Source organism: Syngnathoides biaculeatus, chromosome 19 (genome assembly GCF_019802595.1).
Source record: "Syngnathoides biaculeatus isolate LvHL_M chromosome 19, ASM1980259v1, whole genome shotgun sequence".
Lineage (NCBI taxonomy): Eukaryota > Metazoa > Chordata > Actinopteri > Syngnathiformes > Syngnathidae > Syngnathoides > Syngnathoides biaculeatus.
In genome coordinates, this window is record NC_084658.1 from 1,659,078 (window position 1) to 1,687,063 (window position 27,986).

At 43.5% G+C, this 27,986-nt stretch overlaps 1 protein-coding gene and 1 long non-coding RNA gene across 4 annotated transcripts in view; one reads left to right on the forward strand and one right to left on the reverse strand.

Moving 5' to 3' along the window:
- The window catches only part of zgc:101569 (uncharacterized protein LOC449822 homolog), an 87,876-nt gene that overhangs the window by 36,794 nt on the left and 23,096 nt on the right, over positions 1 to 27,986 (forward strand). Inside the window, exons 4-5 of one of the 2 annotated variants that reach the window (XM_061805931.1) lie at positions 18,003 to 18,147; positions 18,320 to 19,279. In XM_061805931.1, the coding sequence (XP_061661915.1) occupies positions 18,003 to 18,147; positions 18,320 to 18,609 (435 nt within the window). In that variant the 3' untranslated portion in view covers positions 18,610 to 19,279. Of the gene's footprint in view, positions 1 to 18,002; positions 18,148 to 18,319; positions 19,280 to 27,986 lie in introns of those variants that run through there. The other variant, XM_061805930.1, reaches the window with a different exon arrangement.
- LOC133493015 (uncharacterized) overlaps positions 1 to 27,986 on the reverse strand; it is a 65,582-nt gene that overhangs the window by 15,679 nt on the left and 21,917 nt on the right. For both annotated transcript variants that reach the window (XR_009792821.1, XR_009792820.1), the window contains exons 2-3: positions 18,450 to 18,583; positions 716 to 837 (exon numbers count right to left, since the gene is read on the reverse strand). This is a non-coding gene — a long non-coding RNA (uncharacterized LOC133493015). The remainder of the gene's footprint in view (positions 1 to 715; positions 838 to 18,449; positions 18,584 to 27,986) is intronic.

Sequence of the window (27,986 nt, forward strand, 5' to 3'; positions counted from 1 at the left end):
CGTTGGAAGGGCCTCCTAAATCTAATAAAAAGAGAGGGTTCAAGGAACACTGCTTTAGAACATATTCAAACTGTACATTGCTGTTCTTCTGCATTCCCCTTGAGCTCAAACAAACAGGTGTCTTCTCTCCTTAGTGCTTGGTATTTAACGAATGTCAAATTGGATTTACCTGACACAAACTGGGGGGGAAAAAAAAGTATTGCTTGGTCATATTAGATGCATTCTCAAAATGGATCGAACTCTTTCCAACACAGCATCCCAACTTATTGACATCAGCAGGACACCACATTGGTGGAACCAGAAGCCCAAGTGGGAATGCCCATTTCAGGTTTTGTTGACAACGCTCACAGCTGTAAAAATTGGTTGACTTGGATTCATTTGGCACATTCCAAAAAGGTCATTTCAGCCTAGGATCCGATTGGGGAGGTGAACTTCACCCATTCATGGGCAGGCTGACAATTTTTTGCCTTATTGAGATAAAAGTCTCCCAACAGGCCACAATGAAGGAAATAACACTTCTTTTTTGTTAAACGCATAAAACAAAGATGTACCCTCTCGCGGGCAGCGTCCCACAAACTAGGACGGGTATATTATCAGTTCTGTGAAGTGGTACATACAAGAGATATGTTTATTAATTAATTCTTATTCTAGAACGACACACATTAATAATACTGATGGATTAGTATTTTGAAGACAAACTTGGTTGCATACTGACCTTTCTCCCTTTCTTCTCTTGAAAAATGCTCCATGTGTACTTGAGGCAGCCATTTTGGGTCAGGAAGGAAAGGGAAATAACTCCGTGCTAACTTTGACCAGTGAGTTGTCCTCTCCTAATATCTGTGGGGTGTCAGATTGTTGTCCTTCAATGAAAAACCATTGACAATCCAAAAACTAAATTATCCACAATTGGGTTCTCATACGTGCGATGATGATCCAAATTTTAATTTAGAATCATCCCATGGTAAAGTCTGACAGACAGGGCAACAAGGACCAGTGCTAAATCAAATTAAGTGGTATATAATGAATAATCTGATGCACACGAGATGGGACACTTTGGTGCCTGATGAAAATGATGAATGAACACCCTCTTCCAGCACGTCTGAATTCGCTAAACACTAGCAACAGACTATACAGTTGTACAAAATGAGTGAAGAGCTCCAAATCATTTTGAACACCACCAAAGTCCCTCTCAACCCCACCCTAATTCCATGTTGGGGCCTTTACCTCTGGACCTACATCTCTGGTTACTTAGATTTTTTGCGAAGGCATAGAGGTAGGTAACCACTAGCACCCTTTCTCCTAGAACGAAACTGAAAAAGAGGAAGTTGCATGGTCCAGTATAGCTTTTGTTAGTGTTTTATCGCGTATTTGGGTTCTTTAACAATAGATATGGTTAAGAGGTGTAGTCACGGACTTTGTAATAGTGATGACACGTATCCTGAAAGGCTAGTTGGTGAAGTTCAATTCGTACCCTTTCCAAAACCGAAGACCCAGTACGAAAAATGTCTGCGATGGATCAAACTTTGTGGAAGACCGCATCATCAACTGAATCCATCTAAAATCAACCGGAACAGAAGACCGAGTACGAAAAATGCCTTCGATGGATCAAACTTTGTGGAAGACCGAATGATCAACTGAATCCATCAACCGGAACAGATATGTTTGCAGATATGTAAGCCCTATATTTGATTTTCAATATATGTTTCATATAAATGAATTAGCAGTTCTTCGCTTGGATAACATAGCTACGTGTGAATGATTGGCACGTGATCTGTGTTGAGCGATATTTTGCGATGATCTGACTGCACAAACGTGTCTCTGTTCGGCGCTCCCGAGCTAAGCTAAACCGGACTTTGTTTGTTTGCACGAAGGTATGCCCTATATTTGATTTTCAATACATGTCTCATATAAATGAATTAGCAGTTCTTTACTTGCATAACATAGCTAAGTGTGAATGATTGACACACTTGATCTGTGTTGAGCGATATTTTGCGATGATCTGACTGCACAAACGTGTCTCAGTTCGGCGCTCCCGAGCATAGCTAAACCGTACTTTGTTTGTTTGCACGAAGGTATGCCCTATATTTGATTTTCAATATATGTCTCATATAAATGAATTAGCAGTTCTTCGCTTGCATAACATAGCTAAGTGTAAATGATTGACACACTTGATCTGTGTTGAGCGATATTTTGCGATGATCTGACTACACAAACGTGTCTCTGTTGGCGGCTCCCGAGCTAAGCTAAACCGGACTAGCGAGTCCTAAAAGCCTTCGACGTGCACCCAGACACCAAGACTGAAGGAAGGATGTTTGAGGACACTATAAAGTAGTGATTGTCGTACTCGGTCGGGACTTACGTAGGTTCGGCACTAATTCAAGAATAATTATTGATGGGAGCGCGTGACGTTATACAAAGAAAACGGGAGAAACAACTCGTAAATCAAGCCTCGCCTTCTTCTTTTCCTTCATACGGCGGTTCACAAACGGCTATACAGATACACATACAGATTCTGCACACAAGTGTAATAGGTAACATGAAAATAGGAAACTGTCAATGACAAATTCGTCTTTGGGTTATAATATATTTTGTGGCTTCGCGGTCTTCCTCTGACTCCGGAAATATCTCGCGCTAATATCAATGGTATATCCGTCGATATGAATGTAAATACCATTGAAATACCCCTCGCTGAAATACTTGAAGGTCTGCTGTCTGCTTTTCAACGATAATTCACTGTTAGCTCAGAATGCGAGTGAGAAATCAGCTGGTAAATCGGACAGTTCCGCTCTATTCTTTTCTTGCTGCGCCGCCCTTTTTGCTAATTGTTTGTCTGAGGTTTGCACACGTGGGGTGACGTAACTTCAGGAGGCGTGGTTAAGTGCCCTGTACGGAGGGGTCATAAAAAAATTGCTTGTATAGCCATTGGCTTCTTTTGAAAAACAAAAAACCCATTGCTTTCTAATGATGTAGCACCGAGTATTTCACAAGCCTTCATTTTCCAGGAACCGGAAACAAATTCGGAAATTTATCAGCAATGTGTAAAACCATTTTGGTGATTGTGAATTCATTAAAGCCTTTGTCACATTGTGACATCTGGTGGTGGTGCAAAGATAACAAGCTTTTTGACAAATTGCCCAAGAATGTAACAGATTATTGTGCTTTATTCATCCGACGTCTGTTAATGAATCAAGATCTACTGTACAGGGAATTTCCCCTGAACAATGGTGGAGAAGAGAGCAGCTGAACGGCAAGGATAAAACGATCCAACATCCTTCTGCGCATTGGTGTTTCCTGTGGTGTTCCAAAAGAGTGTAAATTGGTTGACCAAGTGGCAGCTGGATTTAAATCTTTCCTGTGTTGGTGGTGTGCAACCAACGAGAATGTGGAGAGAATAAACTACATCCATGACAATGTCCAAAATTGGGAATTTGGACTCAAAAGTGTTTTAGAGGCTGTGCATGTACAACTCCCAGTCAATTATTTAGTGGCATTTCAAAACCGAATAGCCATGGACATGCTCCTGGCTGAAAAACGTGGTGTCTGCGCTCTCTTTGGGGAGCGATGTTGCAACTTCATCCCAATCCATATGGCTGCTGACGGGAGTCTGACCAGGACTGTAAGAACGCCTTCGTGTCCTCAATGGTAAAATGAATGAGCACTCTGGTGTTGACACCTCCACGTGGGATAAATGGATGAATGTGTTTGGCAAATACAAAGCACTTCTCTCATCTATTTTAATGTCTATTGCGGTTTTCGCAGCTATTTTGACTTTGTGGTTGTTGCTGTATTCTCTGTCTGCCCTCTTGCCTAATCAGAATTATTACCACAGCAATCTCACCCATGGAGAACAAAATACCGCAGATGTATCCTTTGGTGGGGACAAATAATGGGGGAGTATTCCAGCTGATGTAGTTGATCTGTCTCCAGAACCCGGCCGTTATGACTATGCTTAAATCAACCATTTTTCCTCTGAGTGTATTTAAGGTAGTCGAAAATCTAGTGAAGTGTCTATCTGGGGTGATTGAGAATTTAAGCAAATGTTAGATAAACAGGAGGGAAATGTTGGATTAATTGGATATAAAGTTATCTCACATTTGCTCTCTTGGTTGTTTTTCATGCTTTTTTACTGAAAGGTCAAGTGTCGTCAAACGGATGATTTTTGGTATATTATTAATTAAAAACCCACAGCCAATATGGTCCCATGTGTTTTTTCACCACAAAACATGATTTTGACTTATACAGCTTTTTGTAACTCCCGCCATCAAAATCCTCTCAGGGGTTTGTTTTCCAGAAGAAGCAGGACATAAAGGACAGGAGCGCCCCCTCGTGGACTCGTTTGTTTCCATTATTTTTACCTCCGGGAAGGTAGCTCGTTGTTCCTTCGTGTTAGCCAAAATGCCGGCTCATTGCATTGCTGGACATTGCTTGAACACTCGGGAGAATGGAATTACCCTTAATAAGTTTGAAAGAGACCCTGTTCGTTGTGAAAAATGGATTGCACGGGTGCAGAGGACGAGAGCTTTGTGGGTTCCAAATAACAGGTAGGTGTGTATACAGCTACTAAAAAAAATAATAGATTGGGGCGGACCACGTAATCGGTCTCTCTCATAACGTAACAAAAGATCCGCGTATGAAATATGTTGATGTGCGCGTCGCCCAGCCAACAATGTGTCACTCAGCCTCGTCTCGATAGTCATCGCATACTGCGGTGACTTTGAACATAGCCCTAAAAGCATCATAACTTGGCTCCACCTCCTCCTAATATGCCACCATTGGTGCCGAAACTGAGCCACACCGGTTGAGGCGCCGCGTTCGGTGATCACAGCTTTTCATTACAATATCTATTTTATAATTTTCATAGGGATAACAGTCCCACTTTAAAAATGTGATGCAATCAAGAGGCCCATTGTGTGCTGTGGAAACCTTTACTATGACGCGCTTAAAGAATGTGATGCAATTGAGTTACATAGGGTGTCGTGGAAACACCAGATAGTGAGGTGACGTGGAAACACCAGACTGGTGCAACAGATAACATAAAGACTGATGATCTCGAAAGGATGATGAGGACATCGCAAAGACTCACATTGGCTATTTTTGTCACGGTTGCTTTGTATGTCATGTTTGCTTTGTTGTGATGTGGACAGCGCTAAGGAATAAACAGGAGGATTCGTGGAGATGTGAGCAGAACGGGTTGGTTCCTTGAGAAATTGTATTTTAAATGTCCTGGGTTCCGTGAGACCTGCTATCACCGGATGCTACATTACTTACCACGTCACTGAAGCTGTCTCTGACTGCAAAGTCTGCGTAAAGCTGACAGTTTCCCCTCTCCAATCAAAATTAATCAAAGTACGCTGCTCTTGTGACCAATGTGTTGAATTACCCATTTTCCTCAGGCTTTCAAGGAGTATGTATGTCCAACAAGTGCTGGCTTTATCCTGAAATAGAGAATATATTGAAAATGTGGATTAATCTCGTTGCTCACATTGGACTGCGATGATTTTGAACACTACTCTATTTGAACAGTTGTGGTCATAAGTTTACATTTAATATAATTGATTGAACAACAAACATCATGAATTTCTTTGTTTTGTTTAATGATGATCCTTTTTGGAAATGCTTGACAGTTTAATTTGAATCCCGTTAAAGTGCGACTGACACTAAAGTCACATTTTAAAATGGGTATTATCATCAAAACTACAAATAATATTCATCTAATGGTAATACCAGTCGGAAAAAGTGATCTGTAAGTGTTTTAAAAATAGCGCAAAGTTGCGTAAGGCTGACTGGACACAATGCGCATCGTATTGGTGGCCATATCTGTCTGTGACATCATGTGCAGGCATCTTGTGGATGTTGTATACTCAGGAGGACCCATGCCAAGCGAAGTAAATGTCATGGATGTTATCAAAATTAATCTAGGCCTATTTGTTATATATGCGATATTGTCATTGTAGTTATTCATTCTTTATTCTTCTTTATTTTCCTTTCTCACATACTTAATTACTTATGTCAGGAGTGCCCAGACATCGGTGGGGGGGCTTCTCTCTATTCCTTGCCCCTGGTGCGACCCCACGTGCCCGCCCACCTGCCCGCCTGACCCTCCACGTTGGGGGAGACAGCAGGCCTCGCCACCGCTAAAGGCAGCTCACATGCATCGACACATAGAGCACCCCTGACTTGCGTACTTTATGAAGTTACGATGACACGGATCTTTTCTTACATTCTGAGAGAAGGACTCCCTTATATCGTGGATGCGGATGCCTGGAATGTCCGGGAGGATGGCTGTCGACGGAGCTTATTTACTACCACTCCTGCTTCTGGACAAGTACATGGACGCCACAGTCTTCTGCCCTTCATCTTTTGGACATATCCGGAACATTCGCCAACTTCGAACATTTGCTGGAAATAATATTTGTCTATTTGGAACATTCGTTCGACTTTGGTGACACGTCGTTTTGCTTGTTAGCTCTTGTTACATGGCACTTAACTGTCTTTGTTCTTCTTTTTTGTGTTAGTTTGTTTTGTGTTGTGTTGTATTGTGTGTGATTAAATGCAATACAACTGCTTTGGTGTATTTTGCTGGTTTGATCAAGGGGATTCCAAATTCACACGTGACATATGCTATAAACTGTGAGACAAATTAGTCCCCCCACCCTATTAATATTTTTTTTACTAGCTCTATACACACCTACCTGTCATTTGGAACCCACAAAGGTCTTGTCCTTTGCGCTTTTGCAATCCATTTTTCACGACAAATCGGGTCTTTTGGAAACGTGTGAAGAGTGAATCTATCCTCCCGAGTATTTGAGCCAAATCCATTGAGACAACGAGCCGGCATTTTGGCAAAAACACAGAAGAAAACAACTATTTTCTTGACTGTACAAGAGGTAAATACACTTGATCCTCCAGCTGACGTTGTCTGCAAAATACGTCACTTCCAGCTGTTTCAACCCCACACAGTCCACAGATTTTTCATGGTGCGAGAGTAAAAAAAATCAATATACGGCAACATTCTGACGTGCAGTGAATAAATGGATGATTACTTCAGGCTGATTTATTTTCTTTTTTTTTTGGTTAACAACATGCAACATTTTATATTTTTGTGGTCTCAGTGGTAATTTAATGATTTGTACCCATCTGACGAATTCTGCCTGCGTAATCAAACATATGAGCACAACTGTGTGTTTTCTCTTATGCTAAATAAAAGTACGGCTGTGTATTTAAAAATAAGAGCAAGTACATGTTCATATAAAATGCTTAACCTCAAAAGAATAAAAAGAAAAGATAAAATACAGAATACTTCAATTTGATCAAACTCATGCATTGTAAAAATATATTATAAATTGTTAAAAGGGTTTTCCAGAAATATGAGCTCAACTTGGTCAACGGGTGCAATGTAAGCTGGGCACTGCCGAAAGCGACCTTGGCGATCTGATCCCTGGCTACAGAAACTAGCTCTATGGACATGGAATGCCATGTCTTTGGCAGGGAAGGAGCTGGAATTGGTGCGTGAGGTCGAGAAGTTCCGACTAGATATGGTCAGACTCGCCTCTACGGACCGCTTAGGCTCTCGCACCACTCCTGTTAAAAGAGTGGTTGGACTCTGTTCCACTCTGGAGTTGCCAACGGTGAAAGACGCCGAGCAGGTGTGGGCATACTTACTGCCCCACGACTCAGGGCCTATACGTTGGGGTTTAGCCCGTTGGATAAGAGGGGAGCCTCCCTCTGCCTTCAAGTAAGTGGACGGGTCCTGACTGTTGTTTGTGCTTATGCACCAAACAGCAGTTCAGAGTACCCACCCTTTTAGGAGTCCTTAGAGGCAGTGTTACAGTGCTCTCCCTCTGGGGACTCCATCATTCTGCTGGGGGACTTCAATGCCCACGTAGGCAATGACAGTGAGACCTGGAAGGGCGTGATTGGGAACAACGGCCCCCCCGAACAGAACCTGAGTGGTGTTCTGTTATTGGCCTTCTGTGCTCATCACGGATTGTCCATAATGAAAACCATGTTCAAGCATAAGGGTGTCCATATGTGCACCTGGCACCAGGAAACCCTAGGCCACAGTTCGATGATCGACTTTACAGTCGTGTCATCGGACTCGCGAGCGCATGTCTTCGACACTCGGGTAAAGAGAGGTGCGGAACTGTCAACTGATCACCACCTGGTATTACGTTGGCTCCGATGGTGGGGGAAGATGCTGGTCCGACGTGGCAGGCCCAAACGTATTGTGAGGGTCTGCTGTGAACGGCTGGCAGATTCCTCTGTCAGAAGGAGTTTCAACTCCCACCTCCGAAAGAACTTCACTCATGCGGGGAGGCGGGGGACATTGGGTCTCAGTGGACAATGTTCCACCCCCTCCATTGCTGAGGTGGAATCTTCTATCTCTGGGGTTGAGGTCACCGAGGTGGTTAAAAAGCTCCTTGGTGGCAGGGCCCTGGGGATGGATGAGATTCGCCCAGAGTCCCTAAAGTCTCTGGATGTTGTTGGGATGTCCTGGTTGACATGCCTCTGCAACATCGCGTGGACATCGAGGACATTGCCTCTGGATTGGCAGACTGGGGTGGTGGTCCCCCTTTGTAAGAAGCGGTGTTTTATTGAAAGGATCGGTGCTGGTCGGCGCGCTCAGGAGACAAAGACGACACTCAACAACAGTCTCCGAGCGTTGCTAACTCCGCCAACCTACTTTTCACTATCGAGAATGTCAGGTCAGCGGCTCCCAACAAAATAGTTAATACCGCCGCTCTATAATGTGGGGGAGCATCACGTATTATCGCATCCCGGATCATTTTCGGGACCTCCCCATCTCTTATTTCCACAGAGCCATCACTCGAAATTGAGTGCCTCATACACAACCGTGTCAATCTCATCACTGCATCCCTGATGGTTGACCATTGCCCTCTCAGTTCTGGCCAATCTTGATATGATGGAAATATCAGCTGCGTGGCTGCCCCATATAACGCCGAGAGAGGGAGCCCTACATCACCGCCCATGACTCTGCACATTACCCGGAATTCCGCGTTTAGCTGGCTATCGGTGGAAAGCCCTGCGAACCGCTGATAATCCCCAGTATCTATAATAACAGCATCACCTCCTTCCTCTAGCAACCGAATGAGCCAAACATCGATCGGTTCGCCCGGTTTCTGACGATACTTTGTTACAATATGAGTAGTCTCTTCCTGTGTATAATAATCTTCTCTAGTCATAAACAATTCTGGCTCTGGCTGCGCTTGTGGGGCCGGCCCCCGCACTCGCTCGGCATTTTCATCCAGAATCGGTCGACCGTCCGCCCCCATCAGATCCTGGATTCGATCCGGTATCACGCGTCGCTGCTCTTTTCGTCGCGTGATAGGGTGTATCTGCAGCCCCTTTAACGAGGGATACAACCCGGTCTGTGGTGGCGGGTCCGGTCTTACACCTCTATCATATTCATCATCAACATTATTATCATCATCATCATCCCCCCACATATCCCCGTTCCACTCCTCCGGATTTCACTGCGCTGACAGCCCAGTGGTGAATGAATGGATTTGCGATTGTTCTATTTTACGAGGTTTCTTCTTTCGCCCTCTTCGTGCCACTCGGGAGATATGCATTACAGCTCTTTCCGTTATACTCTGCATTTTTGCCAAATGCTCCTTTAATTCTTTCACTATAACCTCTAGCTAGATAACCTCTTGCGCCTTTTGATTTTCTGCGCTTCTAACCTTATCCAACTCCAACACGCAATTTTTCCAAGCTTCCGCACACATCCACAACATCTGCTGCGTGCCTCCCAGCGGAGCACGAGCATTCACATCCACTCGCTTCAACATATCACATAATGCCAGCGGCGTGGCAGCGGGATTCACTCCTGTCCACGGTCCGGGGCGTCCCCCACGCTCCCGTAAGACAGCTTCTATCTCTCGGAAAGTGATGCCTTCCAACCCGGGCGCCACCTCCTCCTCTGGTGCCTCTAACGCTCACTGGATCAGTTTGCAGCAGAGTGGGAAGTAGCTGGGATGAGAATCAGCACCTCCAAATCAGAGACCATGGTCCTCAGTCAGAAAAGGATGGCATGCCCTCTTCAGGTCGGGGACGAGGTCCTGCCCCAAGTAGACGAGTTCAAGTATCTTGGGGTCTTGTTCACGAGTGGGTAAAAGGTGGAACGGGAGATTGACAAAAGGATCAGTGCAGCGTCTGCAGTGATGCGGACTCTGTATCGGTCTGTTGTGGTGAAAAGAAGAGGGAGCTCAGTCAAAAGGCAAAGCTCTGAATTTACAAGTCGGTCTACGTTCCTACCCTCACATATGGGCATGAGCTGTGGGTCGTGATCAAAAAACAAGATTCCGGATACTAGCGGCCGAAATGAGTTGCCTCCACAGGGTGTCCGGGCTCTCCCTTAGAGTGAGAAACTCGGTCATCCGGGAGGGGCTCATTGTTGAGCCGCTGCTCCTCCACATTGAGAGGAGCCAGATGAGATGGCTGGGGTATCTGATCTGGATGCCTCCTGGTCACCTCCCTGATGAGGCATTCCGGGGATGTCGCACTGGAAAGAGACCCCGGGGACAACCCCGGAAATGCTGGAGAGACTGTGTCTCTCGGATGGCTTGGAAACGCCTCAGAATCGCTGAGGAATAGCTGGAAGAAGTGGCCGGGGAAAAGGAAGTCTGGATATCCCTGCTGAAGCTACTTCCCCGTAACCTGACCCGGAGAAGCGGTAGAAAATGAATGGATGAGGTCAACTTTGGGGTTGCATATTACACTTGAGTGTCCATTATACATGAGAGTTGATGGTATAAAAGGATCACTAGTGGTACAATTTCATGACTCAATCTTCTTCTTTTCCTTTCGGCTTGTCCCGTTACGGCTCGCCAAAGCGTGTCATCTTTTTTCATCTATGTGTATCTCCTGCATCTTCCTCTCTAACCCCAACTGCCCTCATGTCTTCCTTCAAAAAATCCATCAACCTTTTCTTTGGTCTTCCTCTCGCTCTTTTGCCTGACAGCTCCATCCACAGCACCCTTCGAGAAATGTACTCAGTCTCTCACCTCTGGACATGTCCAAACCATCGATGTCTGCTCTCTCAAACCTTGTCTCCAAAACATCCAACTTTGGCTATCCCTCTAATGAGCTCATTTCTAATCGTATCCAACCTGCTCACTCCGAACGAGAACCGCAACATCTTCATTTCTTCCACCTCTAGTTCTGCTTCCTGTTGTCTCTTCAGTGCCACCGTCTCTAATCTGTACTTCGTGGCAGGCCTCACCACTGTTTTTTCAACTTTGACCTTGATCCTAGCAGAGACTCTTCTGTCACATAACACACCAGACACCTTCCACAAGCTGTTTCAACCTGCTTGGACCCGTTTCTTCACTTCCTTATTACACTCACCATTGTCTGGATTGTTGAGTAAGTATTTGAAGACGTCCACCCTCACTATCTCTTCACCCTGTAGCTTCACTCTTCCCACTCCACCCCTCTCATTCACGTACATATACAGTATTCTGTTTTACTTCAGCTAATCTTCATTCATCTCCTTTCCAGTTCATTCCTTCATCTTTCATATTGTTCCTCCATCGGGTCCTTGCTTTCACTGCACATCAATCTACGAACATCTTGGTTCCAAGGGGATTCCAGTCTAACCTCATCTGTCAGCCTATCCATTACCACAGCGAACAGGAAGGGGCTCAGAGCTGATCCCTGATGCAATCCCACCTTCACGTTAAATTCTTCTTTTACGCCTACGGCACACCTCACCATTGTTCTGCTGCCGTCATACATGTCCTGCACTATTCTAGCATATTTCTCTGCCACACCAGACTTCCCCATGCAGTACCACAGTTCCTCCCTTGGTACTCTGTCACAGTGGTACCTCTACTTTCAAACGTCTTTTGTCATGAAAAATTCAGGTAACAAAATGCCGCCTTGGAATAATATTGCCTCTAGTTGTGAAGGAAAATTCCGGATACGTAAGGAAACAATACACGCTGCTATTCACAAAGCCCAAATTCCACCAAACATAAATATCCTGTACCTTGGTTTGAAAGTGCCATGATAGAGCTGCTCTCCCATTGACTATTGTCCAGCATCTTCCTGGCATTCCATTGGTTAGGAGGGACATCAATCTTTACCTGTGATGCTCTTCATTTCTCTTCGACACTTGTCACCGAATCACATGCTAGCGCTTTCACAGGCTTGATCACACGCGCACCTTGGTTAAAAAAAAAAAAAGTACAACTTCTTTGTGAGTTTTTTGTTTGTGTTTTGTTTATTCATCTTTCTTCAACCTGGGCCCCAAGAAACTTGAGTGGAATTAAGTTGTGTGTGTGCGTACATTTGTATGTGTTTTCTCTCAGCTGTCTTCTCGTTTGCCTCCTCTTCCTCTCCACCAACGTGCAAAGTCCACCACCTTCTGTTGCTCAAAGTTCCTTTCCTGAATACTTACCAATCACTTCTTCATCGGCTCTGTTTCCTTCGCAAACAAGTCCATTACAATCTACACCAATCACAACTCCCTCTGTGTCTGGAATGCTCAGAACTACTTCATCTAGTTCCTTCTGGATTTTTTCTTTCAACTCTAGGTCGCATCCTATGTGCCGCTAATAACATTATTCATAACACCCTTAATTTTGAGTTTTAGCCTCATCAATCGATCTGATATTCTTTTCACCACCAAGACATTCTTAGCCAGCTCTTCCTTTAAAATAACCCCTACTCCATTTCTCTTCCCATCTACTCCATGGTAAAATAATTTAAACCCTGCTCCTAAGCTTCTAGCCTGACTAATTTCCACATGCTGTCTTGGGTGGACAAAATATCAACCTTTCTCCTACTTATCTTGTCAACCAACTCCTGAGCTTTTCCTGACATCGTCCCAAAATTTAAAGTCCCTGCCCTCAGTTCTAGGCTCTGTACATTCCTCTTCTTCTTTGGGCAACGAATCCATTTTCCTCCTCTTCTTTGTCTTCGACACAGAGTAGCTGAATTTCCATCGGTACCCTGCAGGTTCATGGTTCATAGTTCCCACAGCTCTGCACATCGCCTTTGTTCTTAAAAATGAGAACTAGCACACTTCCATTCTTCAGGCATCCTCTCGCCTACTCTTATTCTGTTGAATATGTTGGTCAAAAACTCCACAGCCACATCATCAGGATCAACTGCCTTTCCATTTTTCATCCTCTTTTGTGCCTTTCTAACTTCCCCCTTACTTATCATTGCAACTTCCTCGTCCTTCTACTCTTCCTTCTCTCTCATTTTCTTCATTCATCAACTTCTCAAAGTATTCTTTCTATGTATTTAGCACATTGCTGGCACCAGTCAATACATTTCCATCTCTATCCTTAATTACCCTTACCTGCTGCACATCCTTCCCATCTCTGTCCTTCTGTTTGGTCAACCTGTAGAGATTCTTTTCTCTTTTCGTATCCAACCTGGGGTACATGTCGTCATATGCTTCTTGTTTCGCCTTCACCACCTCTACCTTTGCCCTATGTCTCATCTCAATGTATTAATTTTGCCCCTCCTCATTCCTCTCAGTGTCCCACTTCTTCGCTAACCTTTCCTTGTATGACTTCCTGTAATTTGGGGTTCCACCACCAAGTCTCCTTCTCCCCTTTTCTACCAGAAGACACACCAAGTACTGTCCTGGCTGTCTCTCTGATAACCTTGGTTTTAGAAGCTCAGTCTTCTGGGAGCTCCTCCTGTCCATCAAGAGCTTGTCTCATCTCTTTCCGAAAGTCCAAGCAACATTCTTCTCAGCTTCCACCACATGGTTCTCTACTCTACCTTTGTCTTCTTCATCTTCCTACACATCACCATCCTATTCTGTCGAGCTACACTCTCCCCTACCACTACCTTACAGTCAGTCACCTCCTTCAGATTACATTGTCTGCACAAAATATAATCCAATTGCGTGCTTCTACCTCCGCTCTTGTAGGTCACTCTATGTTCCTGCTCTTTTGGAAAAAAAAATGTTCACGACTGCCATTTCCATCATTTTTGCGAAGTTCACCACCATCTGTCCCTCAATGTTCCTTTCCTGGATGCCGGTTTTTCTTTCACCCTTTTGCCTGGCAACTCCATCCTCAGCACCCTTCTACCAATATAGTCACTCTCTCGCCTCTGGACATGTCCAAACCATCGAAGTCTGCTCTCTCGAAACTTGTCTACAAAACAGCCAACTTTGGCTGTCCCTCTAATGAGCTCATTTATAATCCTATTCAATTTGCTCACTGCTAGCGAGAACCTCAACATCTTCATCTCTGCCACATCCAGCTCTGCTTCCTGTTGTCTCTTCAATGCCACTGTCTCTAATCTGTACATCATGGGTGGCCTCACCACTGTTTTATAAAGTTCGCCCTTCCTCCGAGTAGAGATTCTTATGTTGCATAACACACCAGACACCTTCCGCCAGCTGTTCCAACCTGCTTGGACCTGTTTTTTAAACTACCACATTGTCTGACTATTGCTCTGGATTGTTGACCTAAGTCTTTGAAGTCATCTGCCCTCGCTATCTCTTGTATTTGTTGACTCCAAGTATTTTCCTTTCAAGAATGTATACATATCTGTATATATCTTTACACTTGTAAAATAGTGTGTTGCTTATGAAATCCATGCAGTCATCTATGTTTCAGAAAATAACATTTTATTCAATAAATACATCAAACATTTTTAACTCATAAAAAACATCGTAGAGTTGAAGGCCTCTTTCAAATTAATTAAAAAGCTAAACTTAAATTATTGATCCAGCATCAAGCATAGTCCTTTTGGCTTTTGAACCATGAAGTGGAGCCTTGAGGTGAATTTAAAAATACTGTAAGATCTGTAATCCTGAGTGTACCACTTGAAGAATGCAGGAGATAAAGGGGGAGTAAGGTAGATGAGGGGAAGAGTGAGTGTAACCGAGCAGCTTGTTGTTGTTGGAGAGTTGTGTGTGCTGCCAGAGTGTAAATTAAAAAAAAAAAGCAACTAACAAACCCAGAGGTGACTCTTGTTTGTCTTTGCCCATTGCCGGGGGTATCACAATACGATGGAAAAAAGACCAGTATATCATTGAACAATGAAAATAAATATTTGCAAAATAACTGCCAGAATACTTTTTTTTCCCCCCTCCTTCTATACCTTGGCGCACAGCGTCTGCAAATCATGGCTCTAGTAGGTCACTTTCATCATTACGAAGGACTGTAAAGATGCCGTCTGGGAGGCATGTTGTCTGTGAGGAGTTGGCATGTTCTCCCCGTGCTTATATATATATATATGTATATATATATAATTTTAATATTTCAAGATCACAATAATCCTACAATTTACAGCTACAATTAAATAAACGAATTCACTCAAATGAAATACTTTGTTCAGGTACTGTGCAGTTCTGGTGTTGCTGTGCTTTATACGCATGCCGACTGTCAAATCTGGCTCTTTGCATGCCAAGTGCTGTCAAGCGTCTCTGAAGGCAAATAATAATCATTGAAATTGCACAAGGTTTGAAGAAAGAATTTAAAAACTCTGATTTTATAAGAATACATGATACAGTTCAAGGGAAACTAATTTATTTTCCCAAGCCACGCAGAGCTGCAACATAAGGATGAAAGAGCTGTTGGCAGCTCTGGAGCCATGGATTGCTGATTCCTGTTATAGATTGTCATGGACATGGTGAAGGAAACAGGGGTGATGAAGACGTTATGTGTAAGTACGACACCCAAGAAACTTGGAGGGACAGATGGTGGTAGACTAAAAAGGATGGAAATGGCAATAGTGAACACTTTTTTTCCAGAAGAGTCAGGAACATAAGGTGACCCACATGAATGGAGGTAGAATCACGTAGGTGGATAACAATTTGGGCCGATTATGTAATCTGAAGGTGGTCACTGACAATAAGGTTATTGTTGGAGAGAGTGTTGTCAGACATCATAAGATGGTGGTGTGTAGTGTTACTCTGGTGGTGGGGAGAAAGATTAAGAGGACAAAGATTGAGCAGAGAGCCATGGAGTAGAAATTGGGAAACGAAGAGTGTTGTGCATCTTTTCCAGAATAGGTGAGACAGGCTTTTGGTGGATAGGAGGTGCTCCCTGAAGACTGGACTACTATTTAAGGTGATCGGAAAGACAGGCAGTAAAGTACTTGTTGTATCTTCTGGCAGGAAAGGGGAGAAGTAGACTTTGTGGTGGCACCTCAAAGTACAGAAAGTCATGCAAAAAAGAAGTAGGACACAGAGGACCGAGAAGAGGAGAAAGAAATGCATTGAGATGTAATGTAAAGCAAAGGTAGAGGTAGTGAAGACTAAACCAGAGAATATTGAGGATGGAGTTGATGGACAAAATGATCTCAAACAGATGCTAACAGTCGATTTCAGGAGTCTGCCTGACTTGATGTGACTTGGTCTTTCATATGCTAATTACTGTCAGGAGGGGGCCGCGTTAAGCCCTCTTCACACTCGTGGGCAGCGACATCAGTGTGGCTCTCCCTGCGTAGTTTGCCTTTATCCTTTCGCGCAACGCACAATGGATTTAATTGGAACCCATTTTGTCCAGACAATGTAATCTGAAGGAGGGTACTGACTGTAAGGTAGTGGTAGAGCAGGGTGTAGTTCGAAAGATAGAGCATAGAACCATGTAATTGAAGCTGAGAAAGGATGAGTGTTCTGTGGCCTCGTGGAAAGAGGTGAGACAGGTTTTCATTGGAGCTCCTGTAAGACTCGACTACGACAGCCAAGATGATCAGAGGGACAGGCAGGAGAGTTCTTGGTGTATGTTCTGGTCGGAGAGGGGAGTAACAGACTTGGTGGTGGAACCCGAGAGTACCAGAATTGATACAAGGATAGAAGTTAGCGAAGAAGTGGGACACAGAGGACTGAGGAGAGGTGAAAGGAATGAATTGAGATGCAACATAGGGAAAAGGTAGAGGTGGCGAAGCCTAAACGAGGCATATGTACACCGGGTTGGACACGAAATAATGATAAGAGGATCTCTACAGGTTGGCCAGACAGAGGGATAGAGATGGGAAGAATGTGCAGCAGGTTAGGGGGATTCAGGATTGAGGATGGAGTTGAGATTTGTCTCCCGCTCCAGGTCCTGAGACACTAATTCCCAAGAACTTGAAGGTCTTGACGTTGACACAAGACAGTTGGACGCTGAAGTACATGAACAGTATCTTTGCATAGGTTCCCACATTGTCGAGGTGTTCAAGGATGATGTGCAGACCCATGTTGAATGCATCAACTTCAGACATGTTAGCATGAAAGACAAACTGCAGTTGGTCCAGCCAGGGACCTGTGACACTCTTGAGGTGGTGTGGCATGAGGCCTTTAAAAGGACTTCATGATCACAGATCTCATGACAACAGGCCTGTAGTCATTCAGACCTGAGATTGCAGGTTTCTTGGGGATGATGGTGGAGTTTTTGAAGTACATTAGTACTTGCACAGTTCCAGATACCTGCTGAGAATATTTTTGAACACAAGTTGGTCTGTGCAGACTTTGAGTCAGGATGTGGACGCAAGGACTGGGCCCGCTGCTTTGTTAATCGTTTGTTTGTTTTAGGATGCGTCTGTAAAGCATAAGGCGGTGGTACGTCCGTAGTCTTTGCTAATCCTCATCAGGTAGCTTGTTTATTTTGGTGGGAAGTTGAAGCTTCGTTGATCTTTTGTTGTTTGAAGATTTGCCTCACTTCTATTACATGAATGTTAAACAGTGGAGTGGATGGTAGTGTCTATTTCAAATCTGCATTAAAAGCTATTTATACCCTGAGCCTTGAAATTTTTTTTTTGTTTGTTTGTTTGTCACCAGCTTTTCCTTCATCACGAGCAGCCTTCTGTAGTTGTATGACTGGAAAAAACAACAAAACAGAGCCCACACAGAAATTAAAACACACTTTTAGAGTTCATCCTTCAGTTCCTTACTGAGTTTATGGCATCTTCTGTGATATCACACAAGATAATGCTTTTGTATGTTTTACCACTTTCTGGACATTTGATTAGTATACTTCACTGTATGTGCACTCATTTACTAATCCGTTAATTTTCCGCAGGGTCCCTTCCGTTTACAGTTCTCAAAGCCCCTGATAGCAGCAGTTACTGGATATGCTGTGGCTGGAGGACTTGAACTGGCCCTGCTGGCTGACCTACGAGTGCTGGAGGAGAGTGCCATCATGGGAGTGTTCTGTCGCAGGTTTGGTATGTCTCATATCATAGTGTATGTACTATCAGTCATTGTGTGTTCCACCACAGTATTTGTCACAGTAGACCACTCTGAAAGTCCTATTGCTACTAACATATGACACACTATATAACCCTATTTACACATATCCATATTTGGATGAGTGAGCGATCCAATATGACTTTGCAGTTCCGGCTTCTGTGACGGAGGGATTTTCTACACTCCTTCCCTGTCTCGGGGATCGTCGGGGGGACCACTTGGGTGACCTCCCAGGATGTATTGGTTGTGTGATGGTGACTCATCCATATTCAATGGGTACCTGCCTGGGTCCACCTCCATCCGGCTCCTGGTGGGGGCGGTGGGGCCCCCTTGTCGCTCCTCGGGCTTGCTTCCTTCTCTTCTGTCGTCCCTTGCATTCTGCCAGGATTAGCACTGCTGTAGCTCCTCGTGACCCTGAGGAGGAGAAAGAAAAGGATTGATCGTTTCAGTAGTAATTGGTTGGTGGAGCTATCAGTATGTTTGGTGGGCGTTGTTGGTCACCTTGTAATACAGCACAAACTCATGCACATACTCCGAGCAGTAAGCGCACACTTGATTTTTTTTTTCTCATGTGTGGGGTCGTCCACGTTGAAAATATAAGGTTATGAAGTTAAAAATCAGTATTTGTGAACCAAACTTAAGTAGAGGTACAGTGTGATCACTTGCTAACAGTGTTATTAGTGTTAGATTTTAGAATTGGTACATGTTTGGTGTCTTGTTGATTGTTCACATGTTTGCTGATTTATTGGCTGCATCGATCATATTAACCTATCCGCACACTAACTGACCCGTGTAATTCAATAGGAGTTAATTAGCGGAACTGTAACTGATTAGATGTGACTTTCATTTTTTTTCACAGTGATATTTTTATAAACAAACAAAAGAAGCAGTCCCTTTTGAGGTCTGTGGCCTCATTTAACAAGTGAGGCTGTGGTCTGAAGGAAGCGACACTGTGTGTGCACCTTGCAGGAAAGCAAAAGAAATGCAAAGTGACATTCTTTATTTTTTCTGTAATGCATTTGTCAAAATTAACACATTCCCAGTCGAATGTGAACAATTATTGAAATGACTAATACAAAGATGAAAAAAAGTTCAGGTGCACATTAAAGCTGGTAAGAAAAATTACCTTTTTAAAAAAGTACGAGTGTCTTTTGGTTGCATGAATTTTCCATCCCTTTTCTCCCTCCACACTCTGCTTCTCGTCCTGTTTCCATTTAAGGATACATCATCTATGGTCTCATTCCAGGAAAGGAACGTTGCTTCTGTTTTTTGGCTTTGTGTCTTTCTTATCCCAGATTGCGTCGTATGTCTTGTGCTGGAACACCAGAGCCCATGACCACCTGACCTCTCTGATAAGTAGAAGAGGAAACCACAGAGTGCAGGGCTAAACAAGACTTGTGTTTTATTGATGTCTTGGGACTTCCTCAAACATTTTTGGCGTCTTCCAGCCAACTTGTGAGATTTGCCCTCTCATGCAGAAACACTAACAAGCGCAGTGAGACTGTGGATTGGCTCCTGTTAGACTATTATGACATCTGTCATTAATGTGCTGTGAGAGTACTTAAAATACAAGCAGGATGTTTATAAATATAACTGTTGTTCAATAATTTACTGGGAGTGCTTGATTTTGAGCCCAAACATTAAGGGCTCATCATCACAGCCCTGTAATTTCTTGAGACCATGGTGCTGGGCGCCCGTCTGTCCTTTTGTGCATTCTTTCAACCTGTTGATGTACTTATTGTATCAGCCAAAGAGTATCATGCCTTTTGCTCGCTACAAAGTCTTCGACTCTATAGGTGAGTATTTAATTGTTGGATACAAAACCATAAGTGAGTGTTAAAAATCTTCTGAACTCCTGTGGCAGTGTGGTACTGATCAAAGTAATGCTGTCTTAGATGAGTTGTGTGTGGTTGTAGCTCAAGTTTACATAGCTGATGTGAAGTTGATTTTCATGTCAACAACCTAGTTGAGACCAAATTAATATACAGTAAAAAAATAAGTATTTGAACACTCTGCTATATTGCAAGTTCTCCCAATTAGAATTTGTGGAGGGGTCTGAAATTTTCATCGTAGGTGCATGTCCACTGTGAGGGAGATAATAATAACGATGTATTTGTGCAAATAAGCATTTGAACACCTAGCAGCTAGAATTGTGACCCTCAAATACATGTTCGTCTGCCTTTAAAAGTCCACCGCCACTCCATGTATTATCCTGAATTTGATGCACCTGTGTGAGGTTGTTAGCTGCATAAAGACACCTGTCCACCCCATACAATCAGTAAGACTTGTAACATGGCCAAGACCAAAGAGCTGTCCAAAGACACCAGACACTAAATTGTACAACTCCCCATGGCTGGAAAAGGCTACAGAGAAATTGCCAAGCAGCTTGGTGAAAAAAGGTCCACTGTTGGAGCAATCATTAAAAAATGGAAGAAGCTTAACACGACGGTCAATCTCAATCAGAATGGTGCCCCAGTCAAGATATCACCAGCCTAGGACTACACGACAGTACTTGGTCAATGATCTGAAAAGAGCTGGGACCACCGTTTCCAAGATTACTGTTTGTAATACACTAAGACGTCATGGTTTGAAATCATGCATGCCACGGAAGGTTCCCCTGCTTAAACCAGCACATGTCAAGGCCCGTCTTTAGTTTGCCAATGACCATTTGGATGATACAGAGGAGTCATGGGAGAAAGTTTTGTGGTCAGATGGAACTCTTCGGTCATAATTCCACTAACTGTGTTTGGAGGAAGATGAATGATGAGTTCCATCCCAAGAACACCATCCCTACTGTGAAGCATGGGGGTGGTAGCATCATGGTTTGGGAGTGTTTTTCTGCACATGGGACAGGACGACTGCACTGTATTAAGGGGAGGATGACCACGGACATATATTGTGAGATTTCGGGGAACAACCTCTTTCCCTCAGTCAGAGCATTGAAGATGGGTCATGGCTGGGTTTTTCAACATGACAATGACCCAAAGCACACGGCCAGGAAAACCAAGGAGTGGCTCCGGAAGAAGCATATCAAGGTTCTGGCGTGGCCTAGCCAGTCTCCAGACCTCAGCCCAATAGAAAACCTTTGGAGGGATCTGAAACTCAGTGTTTCCCAGCGACAGCCCAGAAACTTGTCTGATCTAAAGAAGATCTGTGTGTAGGAGTGGACCAAAATCCCTCCTGCAGTGTGTGTAAACCTAGTGAACAACTACAGGAAACGTTTGACCTCTGTCATTTCAAACAAAGGTTACTGTATCAAATATTAACATTGGTTTTCTCAGGTGTTTAAATACTTCTTTGCAGCTGTATCACACATATAAATTGTTCAAAAAAATCATACATTGTGATTTCTGGATTTTTCTTTTTAGATTATCTCTCACACAGTGGACAAGCACCTATAATGAAAATTTCAGACCCCTCAATGACTTCTAAGTGGGAGAAGTTGCAAAATAGCCGGGTGTTCAAATACATATTTTCTTCACTGTATGTTTTATCATACATTTGCTGCAATGAAGAAAAGAACACTTTGCTCAGGACATATATAGTTATCAATGAGTCACTGATGGTGTAGTGGTACACACGGCTGCCTTTGGTGCGGGCAGGATGGGCTCGATTCCCGCTCAGTGATGGTGTAGATATCTATCTGCCCTGCGACTGACTGTCAACCACTTCAGCGTGTCGTCCGCCATTCCCCCGAAGCTCACTGGATAGGTTCCAGCTTTCACGCAAACTTTGTGAGGATAAGCGGCCTGGATAATGACATGACCTATCTGGTTAGTGCACATATTTGTTTGTTTACATATCGTAACCTTCCAACAAAATGCAGACACAGAAGTCACACAAACACGTTTTGGTTTCCCCCAACCTTTAAATTTGGTTGGTAGGGCCTCCTAAATCAAAGGAGTGGCTCCATAAGAAGCATATCAAGGTTCTGGTGTGGCCTAGCCAGTCTCCTGACTGAAACCCAATAGAAAATCTTTGAAGGGAGCTGAAACTCCGTGTTTCTCAGCAACAGACCAGAAACCTTTGAAACAGTTGCAAACAAAGGCTACTGTACCAAATATTGACATTGTTTTTCTCAGGTGTTCAAATACGGATTTGCAGCTGTATCACACAAATAAGTCGTGAAAAAAAATCATCCATTGTGATTTCTGGATTTTTCTTTTTAGATGATCGCTCTCACAGTGGGCATGCACCGACGATGAAAATTTCAGACCCTTCCATGATTTCTGAGTGGGAAAGCTTGCAAAATAGCAGGGTGTACAAATACTTACTTTCTTCACTGTAATGGTTGCAAGTGCACTTCATTTTCCCTCCATTGCTTCAAAAGACAACTATCAACAATAAAGTCAACATCCAGTAAGATGCCAAAGTTTTAAATATAAATCAATTGAATACGCAGCCAGTATGCCTAGGGGATATAATGGAAATGTGTATTTTTTTTCTTTTTACCTGGCTTGCGTCTGGATTGTTGGATTTCTACCTCAATATTGATACTGAAAGGATTGGACACCATGACAAATACTTAAAACATCAGTAAAAGCAGTGAAATGTTTCAAGGCTACGAAAAAATAGCTCACTAGCAACACTCGGATAGCTGTTGTTCACTAGTATCAGGGAACAAGCTAAGACCATAATGAGAGAGTTTAGTTTTATCCTTCTGACATCTTGTTGCCATAGTATCCCAGTTAGCCGCGCATCCTTGTAGTCTTGATAAAGTCACAGAAAGAAAAGAAAAAAAAAACACCTTTCAAAGTTTCAAGTTAGCTCACTACGAATGCAAAGCTAGCACAAGCATGTTTGCCAAAGGTAGTAAGTCGTGTGGGTATCCCCTTGTAATTTTGTCGAGTCAGTGTTATCAGTTTGAAGTTATATTTTTATGGCTGTATTGTCTTCTTCTTTTGTGTGTCATCTTTTTCCATCTAAGCCTATCTCCTGCATCTTCCTCTTTCACACCAGCTGCCATTATGTCTTCCCTCACAACATCCATCAACCTTCTCTTTGGTTTTCCTCTCGCTCTTTTGCCTGGCAGCTTGCTCCTCAGCACCCTTCTACCAATATACTCACTCACCTCAGGACATGTCCAAACCATCGAAGTCTGCTCTCTCGAACCTTGTCTCCAAAACTTCCAACTTTGGCTATTCCTCTAATGAGCTCATTTCTAATCCTGTCCAACCTGCTTACATCGTTCTGGTGCCGTCACACATGCCCTGTACTATCCTAACATATTTCTCATCCACACCAGAATTACGCATGCAGTACCACAGTTCCTCTTTTGGTACTCTGTCATAGGTTTTCTCTCGGTCTACAAAGAACTTCTCTGTACTTTTCCATGAGCATCCTCAAGGCAAATAATGCATCTGTGGTACTCTTTCTCGGCATGAAACCGTTCTGTTGCTCGCAGATACTTAGTTCTGTCCTGAGTCTAGCCTCCACCACTCTTTCCTATCACTTCATTGTGTGGCTCATCAACTTTCCTCCTCAATAGTTCCCACAGCTCCACAAATTGGCTTTGTTCTTAAAAATGGTAACTCGCACACTTTTCCTTCATCTTCTTCATCTTCTCGCCCACTAGTAATCCGCTGAATATGTTGGTCAATAACTCCCAAACCACCTTTGCTTCCATACCTTCACAAGTATATCAAGACCTACGGCCTTTCCATTTTTCATCCTTTGAGGTGCCTTTCCTGAATCACCCTTACCTGCAGCACATCCTTCCCATCTCTATCCCTCTGTCTGGCCAACCTGTAGAGATCCTTTTCTCGTTCTTTCTTGTCCAACCTGGTGTACAGTGAAGAAGATAATACTTATCTGCATCATTATCACACAAATAAATCATTAAAATCATGCATTGTGATTTCTGGATTTTTCTTTTTAGATTATCTCTCTCTCTCACAGTGGACATGTAACTAAGATGAAAATTTCAGACCGCTCCATGATTTCTCAGTGGCAGAACTTGGAATATAGCAGGGTGTTCAAATTCTTATTTTCTTCACTGTTGCTCTTAACTGTTCTAGATGAAGAAGATTTTACACTTTGTGTGACTCTTATAAAGAATAGTTCCAATAAACAAAAATGTCTCTTGTTGTTGTTCTTGTTGCTGTTGTTCCTTGTTTTTTGTTCTGAATTAATGTCATACCAGGGCGCCACTGAGTGCCGGAGAAAAATTCCTTGTGTTTTTTTACACACTTAGTAAAGCTGATTTTGAATTCTGAGTAAGGACAATGTTTTGATTTGTGGAGATGCCAAATGACAGATGGCAGATGACAGAGGACCCCAGCACAGGAAAGCAAGGTGGGAATGTTTGAAAATAAGTGCTGTTTTTGATTTAAAAAACAGAAAAGGCAAAATAGGTCACCAAAATAGGAAACAAGACATGACTATGTAATTTACAGCAATTACAATGATCTGACATCAAATCCAGCAAACTCAATACAAATTGACAAGACGGCAACACACACCTGGACAGACAACTGACTAGGGGTAACTGATTGGTTGATACAAGAGGGTTGACAAGAACTCGTGAAGACATAAACTAAATGACAAGAAAAGATATGAGCATGTGAAAAAGGAAACCTTGACAAAAACAATAGACAAACTTAATCGAATCAAGTCAACAAAAATACACCACGACAGACGAGCAATACAGTGAATTCTCAAATTAACAGACTAATTGGGGGGAAGGATTTGCGGCCTAAAACATCCAGTACAGTACAAAAATATTACAAATAAGTTAAAAAAAAACTTTGAAAAGTGTGAAAGTTTATCCATATTGATCCTCCCAACTTACCTTTAAATATTGCTGTGATGGTCAAATAGACCCTTCCTCGAGCCGTCACCTTATCGCAGTGGAGGGGAATGTGTTTCCCAATGATCCTAGGAGCTAGGTAGTCTGGGGATTCAAGCTCGTCGTAGGGTCACCCATGGCAAACAGGTTCTAGGTGAAGGACCAGATAAAGTATGGGTCCAAAAACCTCAACGACTAATAAGTACAGCAGATTCAGGTTTCCCTTGTACAGACGTGGGTCACTGGGGCCCCCCTGTTGAGCCAGGCTTGGAGGTGGGGCTTGAAGGCGAGTGCCTACTGGCTGGGCTTGCTCACATGGGGCAATTCGTGGTAGGCCCAAACGTATTGTGACAGTCTGCTGGGAATGACTGGCAGATTCCCCTGTCAGAAGGAATTTCAACTCCCACCTCCAAAAGAACTTTGCCCATGTTCCAGGGGAGGCGGAGTCTGAGTGGGCGATGATCCACGCCTCCATTGGTGAGGCAGCCGACAGGAGCTGTAGCCGCAAGGTGGTCGGTGCCTGTCGTGGCGGCATCCCCCAAACACGTTGGTGGACACCAAAAGTGAGGGATGCCGTCAGGCTGAAGGTATAGTTCTATCAGGCCTTTCTGGCCTGTGGAACTCTTAAGGAAGCTGGCCAAGCAGAATGCAGCTACAGTGGTTCCACCCTACAGCTCCAGGATGGTGCAAGGTAGTTTAAGCAAACAGTCTTCATGTGTTTTGTGGACTTGGAGGAAGCATTCGACCATCTCCCTAGGGGAGTGCTGTGGGGGATTCTTCAGGAGTATGGAGTACTAAACACACTAATAGGGGCTACTCAGTCCCTGTACGACCAGTGTCAGAATCAGAATCAGCTTTATTTGGACAAGTGTGTAAAAAAAAAAAAAAAAAAAAAAAACACCCAAGGAATTTTTCTCTGGCAGACGGTGCTTCCCTGGTACGACATACAGAACAAAGAACAACAAAACAGCAAGAACAAAGAATTAGGGAGAAATTTCTATTCATAGGAACTTTTTCTTACAAAAGTCGTGCAAGATGTAAAATCTTGATTTAGAACAGGTATGAGATGAAGTGTGTCAACGTCCCACATTGTGTAAAGCTTGTGCAGTCCCTTTACCCGTTCGCAATTCCCGTGATAGACAAGTGCAATGTCAGCGGCAGTGACAATGGCAGTTGTGCAAAGGGAGCAGGTTAAAGTGATGAATCGTGCGATAGTCTACAAAATAAATTACTGATACTGTTATTGATTGGACCAGCAGAAAGTGAGTGTTGCAACAATAGCACAACGCAAATCGTAAATTTGCTGATTAAAGGAAGACTTTGTCGAAACTAATAGGAATAGTAGCACACATTGAAAGTTAGTAGACGAGGGTTCAGTGTTTCTTTTAATGCCAGAGTTATCCACAGATTTCACCAAGAAACATCTCTAAATTGGAAAAGAATAGAAAGAAATATCGAAATTCCTCTCTCGGTCAGACATTCCAATGAGCCCAGCTGGAAAACTGACAGCCATCCAGCGTTTGCCACACCTGCAATGCTTCCTGTTCTGACCCCCATTGCTCACGGATACGTTTCACCGAACAGAGAACGTCCACAATCTGGCATTTTGTGGCCGATTTTTGTGAAAAATAATTACAAACAAACAAAACAAAAATAGCATGATTCGCAATGTTCAAGCTTGTGCGCTGAGCTACGAACAATAACAGTCCTATTATATGGACCGCGGAGATTTGATGCATTTCTGAGGAGTTGGTTTCGATGTAGAGTTTATACAGCAGGCATGGCCAGACTTTTTTTTCCTTCCCCAAATTGTACTTTTCAAGCACGCGTTCGACTAGCGGCGGGGACGGGGGGTTTGCATGCGCGCATCGCCGTAAATAGTAACCGGGAAGTATTGTGTGTTTACACGTATATATCCATCCATCCATTTTCTTAGCTGACGATAGTCGCAGGAATGCTGGAGCCTATCCCAGCTGTCAACGGACAGGAGCCAAGTTTACACACACGCAGACATAGGGAGAACATGCAAACTCCACACACGGAAGTCCGGAATTGAACAGCTGCGCTACCGTGCCGCCTCATAAAGTATGTTGTTGCTTATACAGTATTAGCACGAGAGGCTATAACTCAGCAGCTAATAACCAGTAATGATTAGATGCGTGCAAATTTCTCCTGGTGGTGAACGAGCCTCAACTGTGACACCCACAGCTGTATCCTGTCAGGTTAACCCTATGGGAGGTTAAAGAAGGAGAAATTTGGGTGCATTTTCTCAGTTTTGTTGCACAACACGTCGGCATTTTGGCTTAGCTAAAACTAATTGTAATGCTAAGCACTGGCGACATCAGGGGCGGAGTCAAGGATGTTTCTTCCGCGTTTGGCTCTGAAAGCTGGCACACATTCAGATTTTGCTTGGATTTCAAAAATGTTCTTTATTTTCAATTTTTTTTTCAATTAATGTCCAAAATATATGTAATAATAATGTTACTTCACATTGGAGGGTTTTTTGTGCATATGAAATTTGGGGAGAGTCTTCCTTTAAGAATGTAATGACTTAATTCCCAGAGGGGAAAAACTGTTCGAATGTCTGCTTGTTTTGACTTGCATTGATCTGTGGTGCTTTCCCAACGGAAGGACCTGAGAGCTGGCAGAATGTGGAGGATCCAAAAGAATCCTGCCTGCTCTGGACCTTGTTCCCATTGCCCATTCGTAAGAACTTGAAGGTCTCGACAGTTGCCACAAGACAGTTGGACAGCGTCAGGGCCAGCTGTGGTGAAGGTTGCCTCCTAAAGTCCATAACCATCTCAACGCCAACATCAAGTTTTCAATGCCAGGTTGTGTTGGCCATACAAAAGCTGCAGTCAAACTATTTTCTGTCGGTATGCAGACTCGTTGCCGTCTTTGGTGAGACCGATGACTGTAGAGTCATCTGCAAACTTCAGGAGTTTGACAGTCGGATGCCATGAGGTTTAGTCATTAGTATAGCGCGAGAAGAGCAGAGGGGAAAGGACACAACTTTGGGGTGCTCTGGTG